The 16608-nt window shown below is 39.8% G+C and overlaps 2 protein-coding genes across 2 annotated transcripts in view; both read right to left on the reverse strand.

Moving 5' to 3' along the window:
• Positions 1–2809: 2809 nt before the first annotated feature.
• Positions 2810–11125, reverse strand: llph (LLP homolog, long-term synaptic facilitation factor). The gene is made up of 3 exons (XM_088924312.1): positions 11046–11125; positions 9018–9242; positions 2810–7435 (listed from the first exon to the last, which is right to left on the reverse strand). The coding sequence occupies exons 2-3, from the start codon at positions 9229–9231 to the stop codon at positions 7272–7274; spliced, it is 378 nt and encodes a 125-aa protein (XP_088780438.1). The 5' UTR covers positions 9232–9242; positions 11046–11125; the 3' UTR covers positions 2810–7271.
• A 4979-nt stretch (positions 11126–16104) lies between these two features.
• Positions 16105–16608, reverse strand: part of LOC148829858 (1-phosphatidylinositol 4,5-bisphosphate phosphodiesterase zeta-1-like) — a 75554-nt gene continuing 75050 nt past the window's right edge. Inside the window, exon 12 of the mRNA XM_088923768.1 lies at positions 16105–16131. Within this exon, the coding sequence (XP_088779894.1) occupies positions 16105–16131 (27 nt within the window). The remainder of the gene's footprint in view (positions 16132–16608) is intronic.

Raw genomic sequence — 16608 nt, forward strand, 5'->3', positions numbered from 1 at the left:
GAAAATAGGGTAGAATCCATGTGGAATTGGCAAATCCCCTGGATTAGTGGACATGTGTGTACGATTGGCCAGGAGGAAAGGGGTTTACTGTGCGTTTTAGACTCTGGTATGTAGGTAAGGAGAGTGAAAGTTCCAGATTGAGGAATAACAGGTTGCATTGGCTTACAGGCATGTGGGACTGAGCGAGTGAAGGATGCTTGAAGAAAACATGGGACAGTTGTTCTCAACAGGCTGTGTGGTAGTTCGTTTGCCAGGCTCAACAGGGTTGAAATGAGCTGCCAAGGAACTGGGCAGCTCAACCAGGGGTGACAGGAGTTGTTCCCACCTGGCGGACTAGGGCATCACCTGGCAAGGTAGCAGTAGCACAATTCATGTGTTGGCATTGATACAGTCCCAGCTTTAAGGGTTTTTATATGCATCATTTGAGTCTGTGAGTGTCTATTGCTTTTGACATTTAAAGTTTAGAGCAGGGCTCTCCAATCCTGGTCTCAAACAAACCCAGTCCTGTAAGTCTTATAGGTTTCTAAAGACTGGAACACCTGTGATCTATTGATGAATCAAGCACATTATCTTTTCAATTGAGATACCTCTGTCCCTCAGAGTTTAGCTCTAAATGATCTCTAAATAACTTAATTTAATAAATTGCCCATTTAATTGATCGCAATTAAAATATTCCATTTCTTTAGAAAACTATTTTATGGACGTCTCACCATAACCAGAGGCTCACCGGAACCAGGATTTGGGTCTTCCAGGAGCAAAGGTAACAGACCCCTGACTTAAAGTATATTGCTCTAAGGATACTTTACTTTAGTTTTACTGTTGTTATTATTTTACTAACCATTCCTACACTAGTAACAAATATGAGGCACATGTAACATAGTTTTTAAAACGACTGACTTCCTAAATGAGGACCAGAAGGAATTCATGTTTGCTGGAAGACTGCAGGTTATCATACAATCATGGTGCTTGCTAAGTCATAGCAAGATCCAACCCAGGGTGGTGGTTGTCGTCCGATTGTGAAGTGCAAGGGACATTAAGAACAAATTAATGTAGGCAGAGGTCAGATGTGCAGGGTAAACACCCTTGGACATACAGACAGAATCGCAACACCAGTATTAGTGACATCAATGTTATAGAACACCCTATTGGGGTAAAGGTAAAATATCTGCATCTCTTATAAATCCTTTTTTCTTAAGTAAACATTATACTACACTTTTCTGGCTCTTGGTTAGGCATCAAAATTGTCAGCTATATACTGTATTTCCACAATATGAGCAGATCATTAGCAATTTTCAGCATCCAGTGGCAGAAAAACAACCATTTTTCAGAGATAAGTGATCCTAGGCAGAACAGCCTCTTTGAAGAATTGATTTATGACACTGTGTCCAATGCAATATAGGAATTGGACATATCTGTATTCAACAATTATTCAGACACTTCAAATATGTTTCATTCTTGGGCTCTGCCCATAAATGTAGATAACTTTCAATTTGAAATTATTTTTCCCTGACTACCAATGCAATTTCAATTGCAATACTATTGCCAGTTTGTGATAACTGCAGACTTAGATGTTCTGCATGTCTGAGAGCAAACTAATCCTTTATGTGTATATCTGCATAATGGATTATCAAAATTTACATAAACCACTTAGAGGCAAAACTTCTGTGTTATTGGGGCCTTAGTCCCTAAACAACCAGGAATGCATTATTGCAAACCCAGTAAAAATCATGCACATTATTTATTATGTACAGTTTTTTAGAACAAAATTCAGCTCACTGAAAAACAAGTGAGACAATGGAGATATAGATAATGAGGTGGAAAGGTTCTGAAGTGTAGTCATAAGACCTTGAAAAGAATTCAAGTCAGTGGAAAAGCTTCAGTTTACTTGGTTCCAGACATCAAAAGAGCATGGAGAACCAAATGTCCTGATTAGTCAAACCTCACTTTTCTTACTTTCAACTCCCCTTCCTCATCCCTGTCCTCCTCGCTGTCTGAGCCATATTCACTGGGCTTATAGGTATACTGGGGCATCAGTCTGTACTGCAGCTGTGCAATCCTGACACAAACAGAGGAGCATACTGTATAGGAGCTACTCATTACGTTAATTGTCATTAAGAGTGAAACGTTGTTTGCATCCATCTAAAATTAAATTACCTTCACTCTCAAAGTGCACAGTGTAAAACAGGGGGCTCCATGACTTTTCCATCCAGCAATGCCAGCTCAGCTCCTGGCATTGCCCAGTCCGGGGGGGGGGGGGTGTCTACGTGACGAACCAACGAGAACCCAGGGCAAAATGGGCTACCAGAGCTCCTACTTGCCATCTTTCTAGTTCAGGCTGTACTCAAAGAGGGGCTTCACTGTGTGACGACAACAGCCACAAGCCAGGGGTCCTGGCAAAGAGGACCAAGTGGAAACTATCTGGAAGTATGTTTAAAACACAGAACAGGGGACACAATAAAAGTATGTGGAGTAAAATATGATCTAAATGACTGACACTGAATAAAGACCATTCCTCTAAGTCTAGGTATCAAAACCCCACAAAAATAAAGAGTAATTTAATCTCACCCATATCCCAACCCAAGATCACCAGTGCTGAATGTCTATTGATGCTACATTACACTCTCTAGAGCCCCACAGGATAGTAAACGATGTTGAATACATTTACTAACAAATCATCATCTATGTAACTTAATCTAAAGTGTGACCAAAAAGAAACATAACAACAGTAACTGTAACAGTAAAAAATTTCAAAGAACTGAGAGTTTACAGTTGATCTTAGAATTAACATCACTCAGACAAACTTCGATCACGTTCAATACATTTAATAAAACTATCAAATAAAAAAGAAGAATACCTCCTTCTTCTGTTTATGTATACTACCTGAAAAGGAATACAAAAGAAGTTTTCAGTATTTGTATAGTAAAGATATTAGTGGAAAAGGGAGACTGGATTTTTTATGCAAAAACAGTATATGATTTTTAAAATGAAATAAGACATGATCAATACTTCTTATGTCCAAAGATATTTTAGAACTAACAAAAAGATACAAAAGTAGTTTGAATTATGAGAAGCACACTGTGCCTTCTCCCAGCCAGACACAACATCAAAAAAGATTTTTCTAATTGAGAATTTCCCATACTGTAGCTGTATGAGCCCGTCCTACTTGATGTTAACTACAGATGTTGATCAAGGTGCTCACATAATCGTCTGATAAATGTCTGATGCCTGAAATGGGAGTGGGGCAGCATAGTGGCTAGTACTGATGTCTCACAGCTCTTGGGCTTTGGGTTCAATTCTGGACTGCCTTTTGTGAAGATTTTGCATATTCTGCTCCATGTTTACATGGGTTTTCCAAGTTTCCAAGTACTTCAGTGCCCTCCGTCTTTGTATTCAGAAAGATATTCTGACTACAGCAACTGGCATCTCCACATGGTGTGCATATGTGCCCTGCATTCTGTGTTTCCTATTCAGAGTTGAGTTCCACCTTCAGCACTAGGGAAATAAACTCAGGGTTGTACAACCTTCATCAGGAATAAGAAATGTATAACATCCCTTATGAATGACGGACGCAGTTATTTAGTTTGGCAGGGCACTGCACACAGACACTATATAGATACCCTGAAAGATCTCCTCTTTTATGATGGCATGGCAGGGGATCTTGCACATAAAACTGACACCAAAAGTCTAAATCCCTCGTTGCAACAATAACCCAAATTAGACGATTCCGGTTGGCCGGGCACGCTCGTTAACCATATTCTTATTTACCAGCCTCCCATTTAGAAAAAAACGATCAAGCCTGTACCCTAAGTACTTTGGCTTTCCTTAGGTGAGTTTTTCGTTCTCAAAAGCACACGAAGGAGTGGGATGGTAGAAGTGTTACCAGGGACAGCAGGACTCCCAGGCAGGTGCAGGCCACAAAAGGGACCAGGAGGAGTGACAGGCTCTCCCCTGTGCCAGGAGGGGCTGTGTGATTTCTCATGACTCTCAGTCCAGGGAATATCTGTGCAGAAGAGGAGCAGCCTCAGGAGTGCCCTGTCCGGGATGTTCCACCCAGCACGTTCACAACAGATCAAAACAAAACCAGCGTGAGTCTGCTGTGCGGTCTGGAGGACATACGTCTTTTAGTCCTGATACCCAGAGAAACAATCTTTTTAAAAGATCGTTTTAAAAGATGTGCTTTCCAAAGAGGTCTTTTTAAAGTCAGAAATCTGCCACACTGGCATTAATAACCAGGGGTGCAACAAGTGTAACATAAAGCACGATAAAACAACAGGATACAACTTCTCCACGTTTTTAGAGAGCAGGGTTGATGGTGATGTCCTCCAGTTTATGAAATAATCCTTCCCTGATGGGCTGCCTCTTTATTAAGAAGTAGAAAGGCAATGCAGGAGCATATCCAAATTAAAACTGTACTTCATATCAGACTGAATATTCTGTTGTAATTCTTTATGGTTGTGTAAAAAAATAAGACACACTCCTACAGTACATTCATAGCCAGCAGCCATATCACCCTGCAGTTCACAACTGGCAGCCCACTGAAGCTCAGCAGATGTGAGTCTGATCAGTATTGAGATGGGAAACCCCCTGGGAAAGCTAAGGTTGCTACTGGAAGAGGTGTTAGTGGGGCCAGTAGGGGGCGCTCACCCTGTGGTCTATGTGGGTCCTAATGCCCCATTGACTGGGACACTATACTGTAAAAAATAGCTGTCCTTAAGATGAGATGTAAGACAGAGGTCCTGATTCTCTGTGGTCGTTAAAAATCCTGAGTGTTTCTCGAAAAGAGTAGGGGTGTTGGCCAAATTTCACCCTGGTCTTTACCAATCATGGCCGTCTCTGAATTGGCTTCATCACCTTGTTCTCCTCTCCACTAAGAGCTGGTGTGTGGGGAGCGTACTGGAGCACTATGGCTGTCATCGCATCATCCAGATGGGGCTGCACACTGGTGATGGTGGAGGGGATCCCCATTACCTGTAAAGTGCTCTGAGTGGAGTGTCCAGAAAAGCACTATAGAAGGGTGAGGAATTATTCACATCTGGTTGTTGGGCAAACCAGTGTTCACCTCAATTCTGCAGGTTAATGTCAAATATTCCCTTCCTTCTCCTTGAATCTCAGATTCAGAGTTCATAGAATTTTCTTCTACTGGCAGGTAGACTTTCACATCATGATGGGCAAGAAAGGGTTTTTAAAACAAGTTAATATATTACCTTCATTAGTTTACTGTGACACAAGAGTTAGTGTCTCCTTTAGAAACAGGACTGCATCCATAACTAAAATATTTGGAAATAAGTGGACAGATTTACTTTTTTTATGGTGAGACTGAAAATTATTGTAGTTTTTAATTGCCAAGCATTCAGGACCTCAGTTTTGATGTGAAGGAGTACACACCTCGTAGCACAGCATCCCCAGTGTCCATAAGGGGTCATTAGTTTGGAAATTCTGGACTAGAAGGAAGAGCACCAGCTATAGGTCCATTGGCACTGATATTTTAAAAGGCAGACCAGGACTGAAATAGTATAAATCTCACTTGTAATTTTCTTTAACAAAAAACGCTACTGCCAAAAAAAAAAGATTACAAGTGGGATTTACACTTTTCAGTGTTTATTGCTCCGATCCGCATTTAATTTACAACTGCTATGAAAATCAGAAATGTAATCAGAGCACAGCAGAAAAAACTAATTATCGTATCAAGGGATACAACAAAATTATACACCAAGGGCAACGAGTTAATGTTTTGTAGTTTTGTTTTTTGCTTTCTTGGCAGTTTTGAAGATAATAAAAGAACACTGAGCTTTGTATCATCTATCTCTGTACCCATCACTCATTTATTAATTTAACAGGCTTGTAATGTAGTGTTCAAAAAAGATGAGTGTGAGTGATATGGTATAATGTCAAGCCTTAAAGGTACAGTATCATGCATTTTCACTTCTAAACTAAGTGTGACTTAATATGAATATTGTATTTCTAATCTCATATACTCTTAAAGTAAATACTCCATCAAGCAGTTGTTCAGTTGGTGTCATTATGATGTAACAAATGCCAACAACTGTACCTTTAACTGAACTGCTATATAATAACACTTCACTAGAGCTCCAAGAAAACTATTGGCTTTAGAGAAAATCACAGCTCAAATGCAATATATGTTGTGTTCACCGTCTTCATGCTTCCTAAAAAATCCTTGACAACACTTAAATACTCAATGACCAATGAAACTCATTAATACCTTCAGAGTACAAGGCATGATTTTACCTTACTACATCAAAGCCAACGGGTGGAGTGGTGGCTCTGCGGCTAAGGATCTGCGCCTGTGGCTGGAAGGTTGCGGGTTCAAATCCCGCAGCCGGCAGAGGAATCCTACCCCGTTGGGCCCCTGAGCAAGGCCCTTAACCCCAACTGCTCCAGGGGTGCCCTATAAATGGCAGACCCTGTGCTCTGACCCCAGGCTCTCTCCCTATCTGTGTGTCTTATGGAGAGCAAGCTGGGGTATGCAAAAAGATAATTCCTAATGCAAGAAATTGTAAAGGGTTATTAAAGTGATGTTATTATTATTAATTCTTAAATTCTGGATTATCCTAAATTAAACCTTTCTCATACAAGATCCTTACAAATTATTGTATACACTTTACTTTAATTGTGCTTTGAAATGGACTCATCAATTCTGATTCTAACACCAAAATATTAAAATAGCGTTGCAGATCCCCTTCAACAGCCAGGAGACTCTACATAGGAGCTAAGAGCTTTGCTGCAATAGGTTTAAAACCCAGAAAGGAATAACCAATTAATGCTCAGTGGTTAAAATTACCTTTGGCTCTTGGTTTTCACCAATCAAGTGATAATATGCAATGTTATACAGATGACCATCTGTAAGAACATCAGTGCTATGATTTAATCAATGAGATTTCAACCAAGGTTATTTATGCTGCTATCAATTTAAAAGATACACACATACAAAAGGCAGTCTGCTAAATACATACGCCCCCCCCGTCCCCCCCCCAAAATCTCTTCCAAACAAAGCACAATCAAAAATGGCCTATTAGAATGCGATTTTTCAAATATACGGATATTACACATAATTAACAGTACCACTGCCCAATACATGTGCAACATTTAAACAATGTCACTGGATTAAAGCAATTGTTTCCCCATCAGGCAAAACAGAGAAGCTGATGAGATCTCTGAGGTTCGCATATCACGTTGGAAAGGATAAGTCTGTAGGAACCTGGCCTCCCATGCTTTTGCTCTTTATACGAACACAACGCCCCTTGACCAAATGTTCACCAAGCCAGTCCTTTAGCCTTCTTTGCTTTCCCCGTTTTCCCCCGTTTCTGCTTGAGCTTCTTCATCTGCCGCTGGCTCATCCAAGCAGGGTACTGGCCGTGCTCGTCCTGCAGAGTCTTCTTATTGCGCTTGCTGTCGGTTTCCATCCTGGAGGTGCTCTCTGTCGGCCAAGGGCAAAGAAAGAGGGTCAGTGCCCACCGCTTGGCGCTTGCGCAAATCCCCCTGCGCACACAGCTCAGCGCACACAACGATCTTCATGCATTTCACACTTCAGGGTACTGCTGTTACCCCTTATTTCCTAAAGACTGACGAACACGTGTGTGAAAGGAAACAAGTTGGGTCCACATAGAAGTACGGTGCATGACTCAGTTGCTAGTATTTTAATACTGTATGCCAGCAGCACTGAAAACAACAGAACTTCTTTGGGCAGTACTCTGGCCCTGTTTCCAGTATAGCTGGAGCTAAGCAGTACACCCTGACCTTCCAGGACTATTGTTTTAAAAACAGAGACAAAATAACTGAAAAATCTAGACATTTTAAGACACAGTTGTGGAATTATGGAACAAGCTACCCAGCCATATTGTTGAAGATGATATCCAGACGTTTACTGAAAGATGCCATGGTAAGATCAATTAGTTTTTAACTAACAAGTTGGACGATTTTCTTATATTCTTAGAAAAAGCAGCAGGTTTGGGGAATTAGAAATTCAGCTCTTGGTATATTTAGTCTGTCACTTGAAGAAACGATTACAGCTGCGTGTATATGGCCAATAAAGTGATCTGATCTGTGGGCAACTGAAAGTGTTTTGTGTGCTACCATCACAACATGGATATTGAGGACAAATTAAGTGGTATTTTTAATGCTGGGTACTGTAGCAGCAATGCTGCACAAAGTACAAAATTCACTTTTTTAGACACCCGGCTGGTGGAATGCTATGTGCTGGCTGGTAAAGCATGATTTTTTACCATTTATATGTAAGAATGAAACTTCTTACATCAAAGATACAGCATCGTCTATTTTACTGATTGCTTATTACCAGTGAAAATCTGTTACCAAGTATTAAAACAAATCTTAATGAATTAACCTTATAACAGAAAAGGATAATGCCTAGTGAGATCCGACTCTTTTGAGGTCATACAGTAATGACACTTGCTCTCAGCAAACTCTAAACATGCTGGCATACCTTTGTTAGAGGAAAGACAGCTTCGTAATTTCCTCAATTACTGTAAAGGACAAAGCTAAACGGAAGGACTTAAAGTAGCACATTATTTGCATGTAAATTACAGACTTAAAAGGTTCTGCTTGAAAACTGGAATTACATTGTGCTCACAACCTGAGGCTTGATGTGTGAAAAGGGCTACCACTCCAACAACTTCAAAAGACATCAATTCTCCATGAGAAAGAAGGCATGGTCTCCCGAGTGGCCAAATGCAGCCTACACACTTGAACTTCATACTGTATTTGCACTGTTCCCTGTTCCTTTTCTTCTTCTATTTGCACAGTTTTGATTACATGTTGTGTTATTACACTGTCATTGTTATTGTGTTACTGTCTATTGTCTTATCTTCTGTTCTATTTACATACTGCACCCGAGTGACTAATGAGAAACACTTTTCACTACACTATGCACCTGTGTAAGCATAATGACAAATAAAGTTGAACTGAATTGAGTTCCTCTTCTTAAGTATTCAACAGCCCTACAATGCCGAAACAGGACGACGATTCCACCACAGCGCACTCACCGGCCTCCTCCTCCATCTGCACGTCCTGCGTCTTGTGTTTGAGCTCCTCTGGGGACACCACCGTGGCGATCTCCTTCATGTCGCCCATGGAGACGTCGCCCTTCCCGTCCAGAGCCAGGGCCGCCTTCAGGCGAGCCAGCTCCTTCGGAGCGTTCTTCTTCCTCTTCTCGGCACGCATCTTCCTCTTCCACTTGCTCCTCAAGCTTTTAGCCATCCTGAAGGCGTCTGGAAATGGAACCCGGCTCTTATTAGGCGGCGTCTCAGGCAAGATCACTGTATTTGCCTAAGCTCAGGTAAGAGAATAAGGATGTATGGTGGGGAAGATTCAGAGAATACGGCTCTTCCGATACGCAGACACGCCAGTTTAGCTGAACTACCTCAGGAACCAATAAGAGAAGAAAACTAGGGTACAACTTCCCGCAGATTGTATTGCGTAAAACTGGCAAAAAAGAGAATGTTACCAGTTTAAGATCAATAAGAGGGCACATTCTATTTGTCTGTAGAAAGGCTAGGTTTCTTTCAAATGTTTTGTATGGTACCCATTTTGACATTACAAACATTACAGTATAAAATACAATATCTGCCGGGTTTGCTGGTTAGACCAAATTGATATTAACATAACTTTATATTATTGCCAAACTTTCAGGACTAGAACGTGATGGAGGTTTTGCAGAAGCCATATCACCCTGCAACTCACACCTGGCAGCCCACTGACGCTCAGCAGTGTGAGCCTGGTCAGTACCTGGATGGGAGACTCCTGGGAAAGCTGAGGTTTCTGCTGGAAGAGGTGTTAGTGGGGCCAGCAGGGGGCGCTCACCCTGCGGTCTGTGTGGGCCCTGTGTGACGGGGACACTATACTGTAAAAAGGCGCCGTCCTTCAGATGAGACGTAAAACCGAGGTCCTGACTCTCTGTGGTCATTAAAAACCCTGGGGTTTTCTCAAAAAGAGTAGGGGTGTAACCCTGGCATCCTGGCCACATTTCCCATTGGTCTTTACCAATCATGGCCTCCTAATAATCCCCATCTATGAATTGGCTTGATCACTCTGTTGTCCTCCCCACTGATAGCTGGTGTGTGGTGAGCGTTCTGGTGCACTATGGCTGGTGTTACATCATCCAGGTGGGGCTGTACATTGGTGGTGGTGGAGGGGAGTCCCCATCACCTGTAAAGAGCTTTGAGTGTCCAGAAAAGCGCTATATAAGTGTAAGCAATTATTGTACTGCCAAAAGAAATATACTACTACTTTACATTTTGTATAACTCATGGGATAAATACAAAGACAGAAGAGAGTAAAACAACAACGTCTTCAATATGACAGATTAAGTTAGCTTTCAATATATTAAATAAATAACCATCCGAATCGAAGGCTTTTAATAACCAAACGGTTTAACCCAGCGGATTTCTTCAGAATTAACAGCTAAACACGAACCACAGAGCAAAAGTGGAAACTATGTGGAAGTGATTTTAAAATGAGACCAAGGAGCACTAAACAGATTACGTTTCTGGTTAATTACCGTATGTACAAGGTAATTATCAGCTTTTAAACACATGATAATGTTTCTCTCAATTATAACTGTTCTTATAACTGACCAGTACCGACGAATACTTTACTAACGTCACCCTTACTTTTGGATAAAAACGAGCCAGCTATTACAGCAGGTATCACTATCGCACAAACGTAGTGAGATTCAGACATATAAAATGCTGATAGAAGTACGTACAGCATAGCCAGATCGCTTGCCTGACCTAATAATAAAGTTCAGAGTCTTAGAGACCGATATTTAGTTTTCACACTGGGTACGGGTCACATTTATGAAATAAATTACAAAAAAGTCATCCAATATTTTAGGTATCTCTTACCACCCTAACATAAGGGAATATTTTCAAACACTCCCAGCCTATCGGAGTTTCCAATCAAGCATTTTGACAGATTTAAGGTTTAGTTTTTCTTCAATTAGTTTCAACTGTTCTATTATCAGTATGATTGTTTGGCATCATAAGTTAATTTATTTGTAAATATCTCTTTACCCCAGTTCCTGCTCCTCCAGAAGTGCACGCACGTGGATTTCGCCTACGACCGTAAACTGTTGAGCTGCAAGCACGACAGTGACTTTACTTTACGACAGTGTTTCCTTTTTCCCGAAAGGTTAAGGGCAGTTGCCGTAAAGCGTAGACAGTTCATTAAGTGAATAGGGTTTTGTAGTTTTCACTCAGTTATTAAAAGTACTTACATGCGAAAGCGCAGTCTTTAGAATAAGTACAAAGATTTGACTTTGTCTTTATCAGTTTTAAATACATTTAATCAAGTTTCCTCGTAGCCCTCTCTGTTCAAGACCGTAAATATTCTGTTTCTTCATCCCAGCAGTGGCCGAGAGTTTTTCTGTTTTTTCACTTGGATAACTTCTGAACAGCAATACCATTTTAACTGTATTTACCTGTTCCTAATTTATATTTATAGTTTTTGTCACGTTTAATATGTTGCGCTTGTCTATGTTTAGTGTCACCTGCCTGCTTCCCAGTTTTTAATTTTGTCTAAAAAATAATGTATTTTGTAATATATGTATATACAACTCAATATATTTATTTTGTAAACAAATTGTTGGCTAATTCTCTTATTTTAGAAATACTTGGGAACAACGCGTGATGGGAAAGTATGTCAAAAATCTATATCTTTTTAAAATCCTTTTCTTGATGCGTATACGACCTAAAAAAATAATTTGGTAGAACAAGAATTTTAAAAAACTTGGAGAAACTATCAATCCTCATCCGGACAAATGGACTGAATAATCTTCTGGTTTGTGAATTTTGTTTTGTCACGAGCGAAAGCAATTTTTTTGTGAATATAGGTGGAATTCATATTTAATTTCTTAATTTCAGGTCTTTAGATAGGATAGGAATACATAACGGGATTAAATAATATACTGTGGACGAGGGTTTTGACTTAATGACCCCCGACCCGGGAAGGCAGGTTCTTTCTGACCCGGCAGAGACCATGTCTATTTTGCTCCACAAGGGGGCAGTCAATCTCTGTGTGTGGAGTCAACCAGCGAGAGTGCGCAGTGTAATGGCATTAAGATATTGAAAACCCATTAAAACTGTCCAACTCATTCACTTAATCTTAAAATAAATAGTCTGGATATACAACCAAAGGTCTAAACGCAGTAAACTCTCAAGGTAATGCGGGCTAATGGTAATCACTCCCAAAGTGACTCCTATTTCCAATACACAATTCCATCCATTTTCCTAACCAATTTATCTAGTACATGACAATAAATAATTACCTTCTTCTGAACAAACTGGCAATAGAAATATAAGCTCATCATTCATTCATTCATTAAAATCCGAGTATATATATATTTAATTTGGTGCACTTGAAGATTAATTGGAAAACAAATTTAACTGCATGCTTTATGTTAGAAATAATGACAAATACATTAACTTGGTTCAAATACAATTTCTTGAACTGTGAATCCAAACAATGGGGAAAAAGCAAGGGTGTGCTGAGCAGGTGTGTCACACAGAACTCTTCCAAAAGGATGTGGAACAAACAGTAAAATTATTATTCTTACACTAGCAACGTTTTCAGATTAGTGTTACCCAGTGTAGTTTAATATACCACCTATTTCATTTTACATACAGTACACAGAGGCAGGGGCAGCCTTTGAGAAATTCTTACCTAATGTGATAAGCAAAATTTTGATTACTGCTTTGCTTGGCAAGTATTTTGAACTGCTCGGGAAAAAAAACACATTCTTCAATGAAGAAAAAAAACATTCCCCAACAATCCATGGTGAGTCTGTATCATAGTTCAAGGTTACAGATATGTTTAATGATAAACTTAAGTTCACTGAGAACACAGATGTCATTGTGAAGAAATCCCAGCAGCACTTATATGATCTGAGAAAACTGAGTCCATTTGGTGTCCAAAAAATAATTCTTTCAACATTTTGTATCAAACTTTCAACATTTATTTATCAAAAGTAGTTAAACTTTCCCTTTTATCTGTTGGTTCCCTTCACTCAGTCAAAAATCACCTTCAAAATGTTGTAAGCCTCAGCTCCAAAACCATTGGTGAGCCTTGAAGACTCCTGATATGTCCATTAGATCCAGAGGAAGGCCCGTGTCATCATTAAAGACTCATCTCATGTCCTTCACTGGTCTTTTAAATTTTTGGCTTCAGGAAGACATTTTCACTGTCCACAATGCAAGACAAACAGAAGAAAATTCAGCTTTGCTCCAGAGGCTGTCTGGAATGCAAACAATGACTGAAGAAGTCTTATCAACATGATGTCTATTGGGCAGATCCGCCACCCCCCCCCCGACACACACACACAAATGTGCACGTCCTAAAACCTTCCCAAATACTACACGCTGTTACTTTCAATTACTTCTGTGGTCTGTTTGCTGTTATACAGTATCTACTGTATGTATACTTTTTTGCTTAGCAATGTTTTTTGCTGTGTTTGTTTTTTGGTCTTGTGTTGTATATGGCACGACTTGCTGCTTAAATTGCCCCTCTGGGGATGAATTGTATTCATTTCAATCGTATTTTGAATTGAATTGAAAAAAGACATTTGTCTCACATTTTTACCCCCATCAAGATGAGCTTTCTTGGCAGCAGGTGGATTGACAATGTTTGTATAGTTCTACAAAAGCAGTTGCATGATAAGATATTCATAAGACAGGCTTTTGGTTTTGTTAGATTATCAGTAATGTTTCCATTTGTATATTTCACTCATGAGGATTCGTAAAAATTGTCTTGGATTTTGCATTTTCAAAATATATATTTGGTCACCTTCACTCATTTATTTGGCAGGGTGGTTGAACTTTGGTCTTGATTTGAACAAGGGTTGTTGCAAAAATGAACTGGAAAACTTCATAAAAACTTAATAAAAAAGATTCTAAAAAGAAGATGTTATGCTAAATAATACAGTCACACGGTAAGTGGAAGGCAAACTTCAAAACATTGTACTAATCAAGAAGAGGCCTTGGGCAGAAAAGAAATGAAAGATGCAGAAAAAGAATATTTGAGTAGGACAAGGAGATCGAAAGGTCACGCCAGTCCTGTAGGTACAGTAGTAATGTACTGTACATAGTATGTGGAGCCTTTATACCTGTGCACCATTTGTTCAGATTGATTCTGAACATTCTCTCTTGTTGTTGGAAGAACTCTTAAATGACATGTATATAAATTTTGAGAGAAGAAAAAAAAAAATTCAGCTTTCAACCCTATAGGCTGTCATTTATAATAATGTATATATCAAAACAATATGTCAGCAAAACATTTTTCATATGGTGGAAGAAGAATGTACGTCTTCCAGTTCTGCATTAACTTTCTGGCTCCAGCATTTCTGTTTGCCACAGGAAGATAGTGTATATCACGTCATCACAGGCTGGCTTGTTTCATCTGTGGAGGTGATTACAGACACAATGCTCATGAAAGGAAAGGTCCACTGTTTCTGCTTTATCTTCAACCAGTTATTCCATTCAATTTCTATTTTATTAACTGGACCTTTTATTTCTTACAAAGTGAAAGTACTGTAGCTGAAGAAGAACTGAAGAAACATAACTGCAAGAGTATGTTGCTATTGAACTGAAGTTGTGCACTAGTTGTTGTTGTTTTTTTTGCGTCTTTCGCTATGTTTGTGATTAGAGCTGGTTTCAATGGGTTTTGATCAGATGTTGGGTGGCATGGTGGGGCGTTGTTAGCACTGCGTCTTTGCAGCACTGAGGTCCTGGGCCCAATACCTGGGTTGGGTGTTCCTCCCATGCAAACACGGTTTCCTTCTGGGTGCTCTGGTCCAAAAACATGAGGGTACTGTGGCTTAATTGGCTTCTGGGAATATTGGCCCTGGTGTGAATGTGAGTGTGTTTGTGTCTGTGTGTGGCCTGTGATGGACTGGTCCTGTCCGGCGTGTATCTCCCCTTGCATTCTTTGTCTACAGAGACAGGCTCTGGCTCCCCCACTGAGACGCTGCACTGGATTAGGAAATGGCTGGATGGATAAAATGTCCTGCACTGAGAGAGAGGGAAGCTGGACAGAGAAACAAACAGTACTTTTTAAAGCACCTGGAAAGCCTTTGGACACCACAGAATCCGCAACCAATTTGCCTGCAGTGCCAGTAAAATTTCATGACTTACAGTACATTCTCTAGTGGACATAGAGAGGATAGAGGCCTGTACGATTCATTCGGGGAGGTGCTCTCTGGCCAGTCTCCAGCAGGGGCAGCTGGTCAGCAAGGCTCAGGTTGGGATAATAATAATAATAATAATAATAATAATAATAATAATAATAATAATAATAATAATAGCTTACACTTATATAGCGCTTTTCTGGACACTCCACTCAAAGTGCTTTACAGGTAATGGGGAATCCCACTACTACCACCAATGTGCAGCCCCACCTAGATGACGCACCATTTGGAGAAAGCAGGCTGTGGTGCTGGAGGTCAGAGAGCAGAGGAGACTAGTGAGAAAAAACATGACAAATCCTGTTTCACCACAAGGGAGAAGACTTCAGCATGGCAGCTTTCAGATTCCCACAGTCACCGAATTAAATACTATGGTTGACGTTAGCAGCATTGAAGCATCCCAAGCTTCTCTCCCTGTCTGTGTGTCTCATTTTCACATACCAAGCTGGGGTCTGCGAAAAGACAAATTCCTAATACAAGAAATTGTACATGGCCAATAAAGTGATCTTATTGACATACGCAATAATCCACTGCTACTGTATACTACACTTAACAGCTTTGCACTTCCAGTAGTTTAAACTTATGACTACTACTACTACTTCATGGGATCCCCTATGAATTTCGATATACTGAGAATGGAATAAATACATTTTTTTGTCAGGAAACATTTGCATTTATGTAGATTGCACGTGAATTTCTGGATTGTAGATTGGTTCCCTTTGTATTTGAAGAACTCAAAGCATCACAATTGGGGAAACTCCAGTTTACTGCTGCTGCTACAGTGGTTTCTGTGAACACAATTTCCTTTACTTCTAATTGAAGTCGAAGTTTTGCCATCAGCACTTCTCCAACATGCAGAGTGTTAGTTCCAAGCAGATAGAGATGACTGTTTCATTTCAAACAGTATTCAACATTGCAGACTCCTGCAGCAAAATGAACAGGACATTATATGTCCACTGCTGTGTAAACATTTTAGACAGTTTATATTTTTCAATACTTTTCACTCAATTTATGCAGAAAAAAAAACTGTTCAATAGTAATCTTCTTCTGAAATTGTATCCATTTCAGATAATTCAGATAGACTTTACTTGCTGCATTTGATACTGTAGATAGACTTGCTGTATTCTACATTCTACTTGACAACAGCTTCCCAGTACTATACAACATATACTGTTTGCCGGGTTATAATTTTATTGTTCTCAAAAATATTCAATATAAATATATTTAGTTCTGTCTCAAGGTATGTCAAGATTAACATAAAGTGAAAATTAATTATATCTTTACATAGCTAAACCCCCAGTTCATAATGGAGATGTGGGTTGCAACACATACACTGCTGGACCTGCATTTTATTTTCCATCTAAAGCACTTATTTTCTTCCCGTGTCCTTGGATTACAGT

Source organism: Atractosteus spatula, chromosome 8, assembly GCF_055471065.1.
Source record: "Atractosteus spatula isolate fAtrSpa1 chromosome 8, fAtrSpa1.hap1, whole genome shotgun sequence".
NCBI classification, from domain to species: domain Eukaryota; kingdom Metazoa; phylum Chordata; class Actinopteri; order Semionotiformes; family Lepisosteidae; genus Atractosteus; species Atractosteus spatula.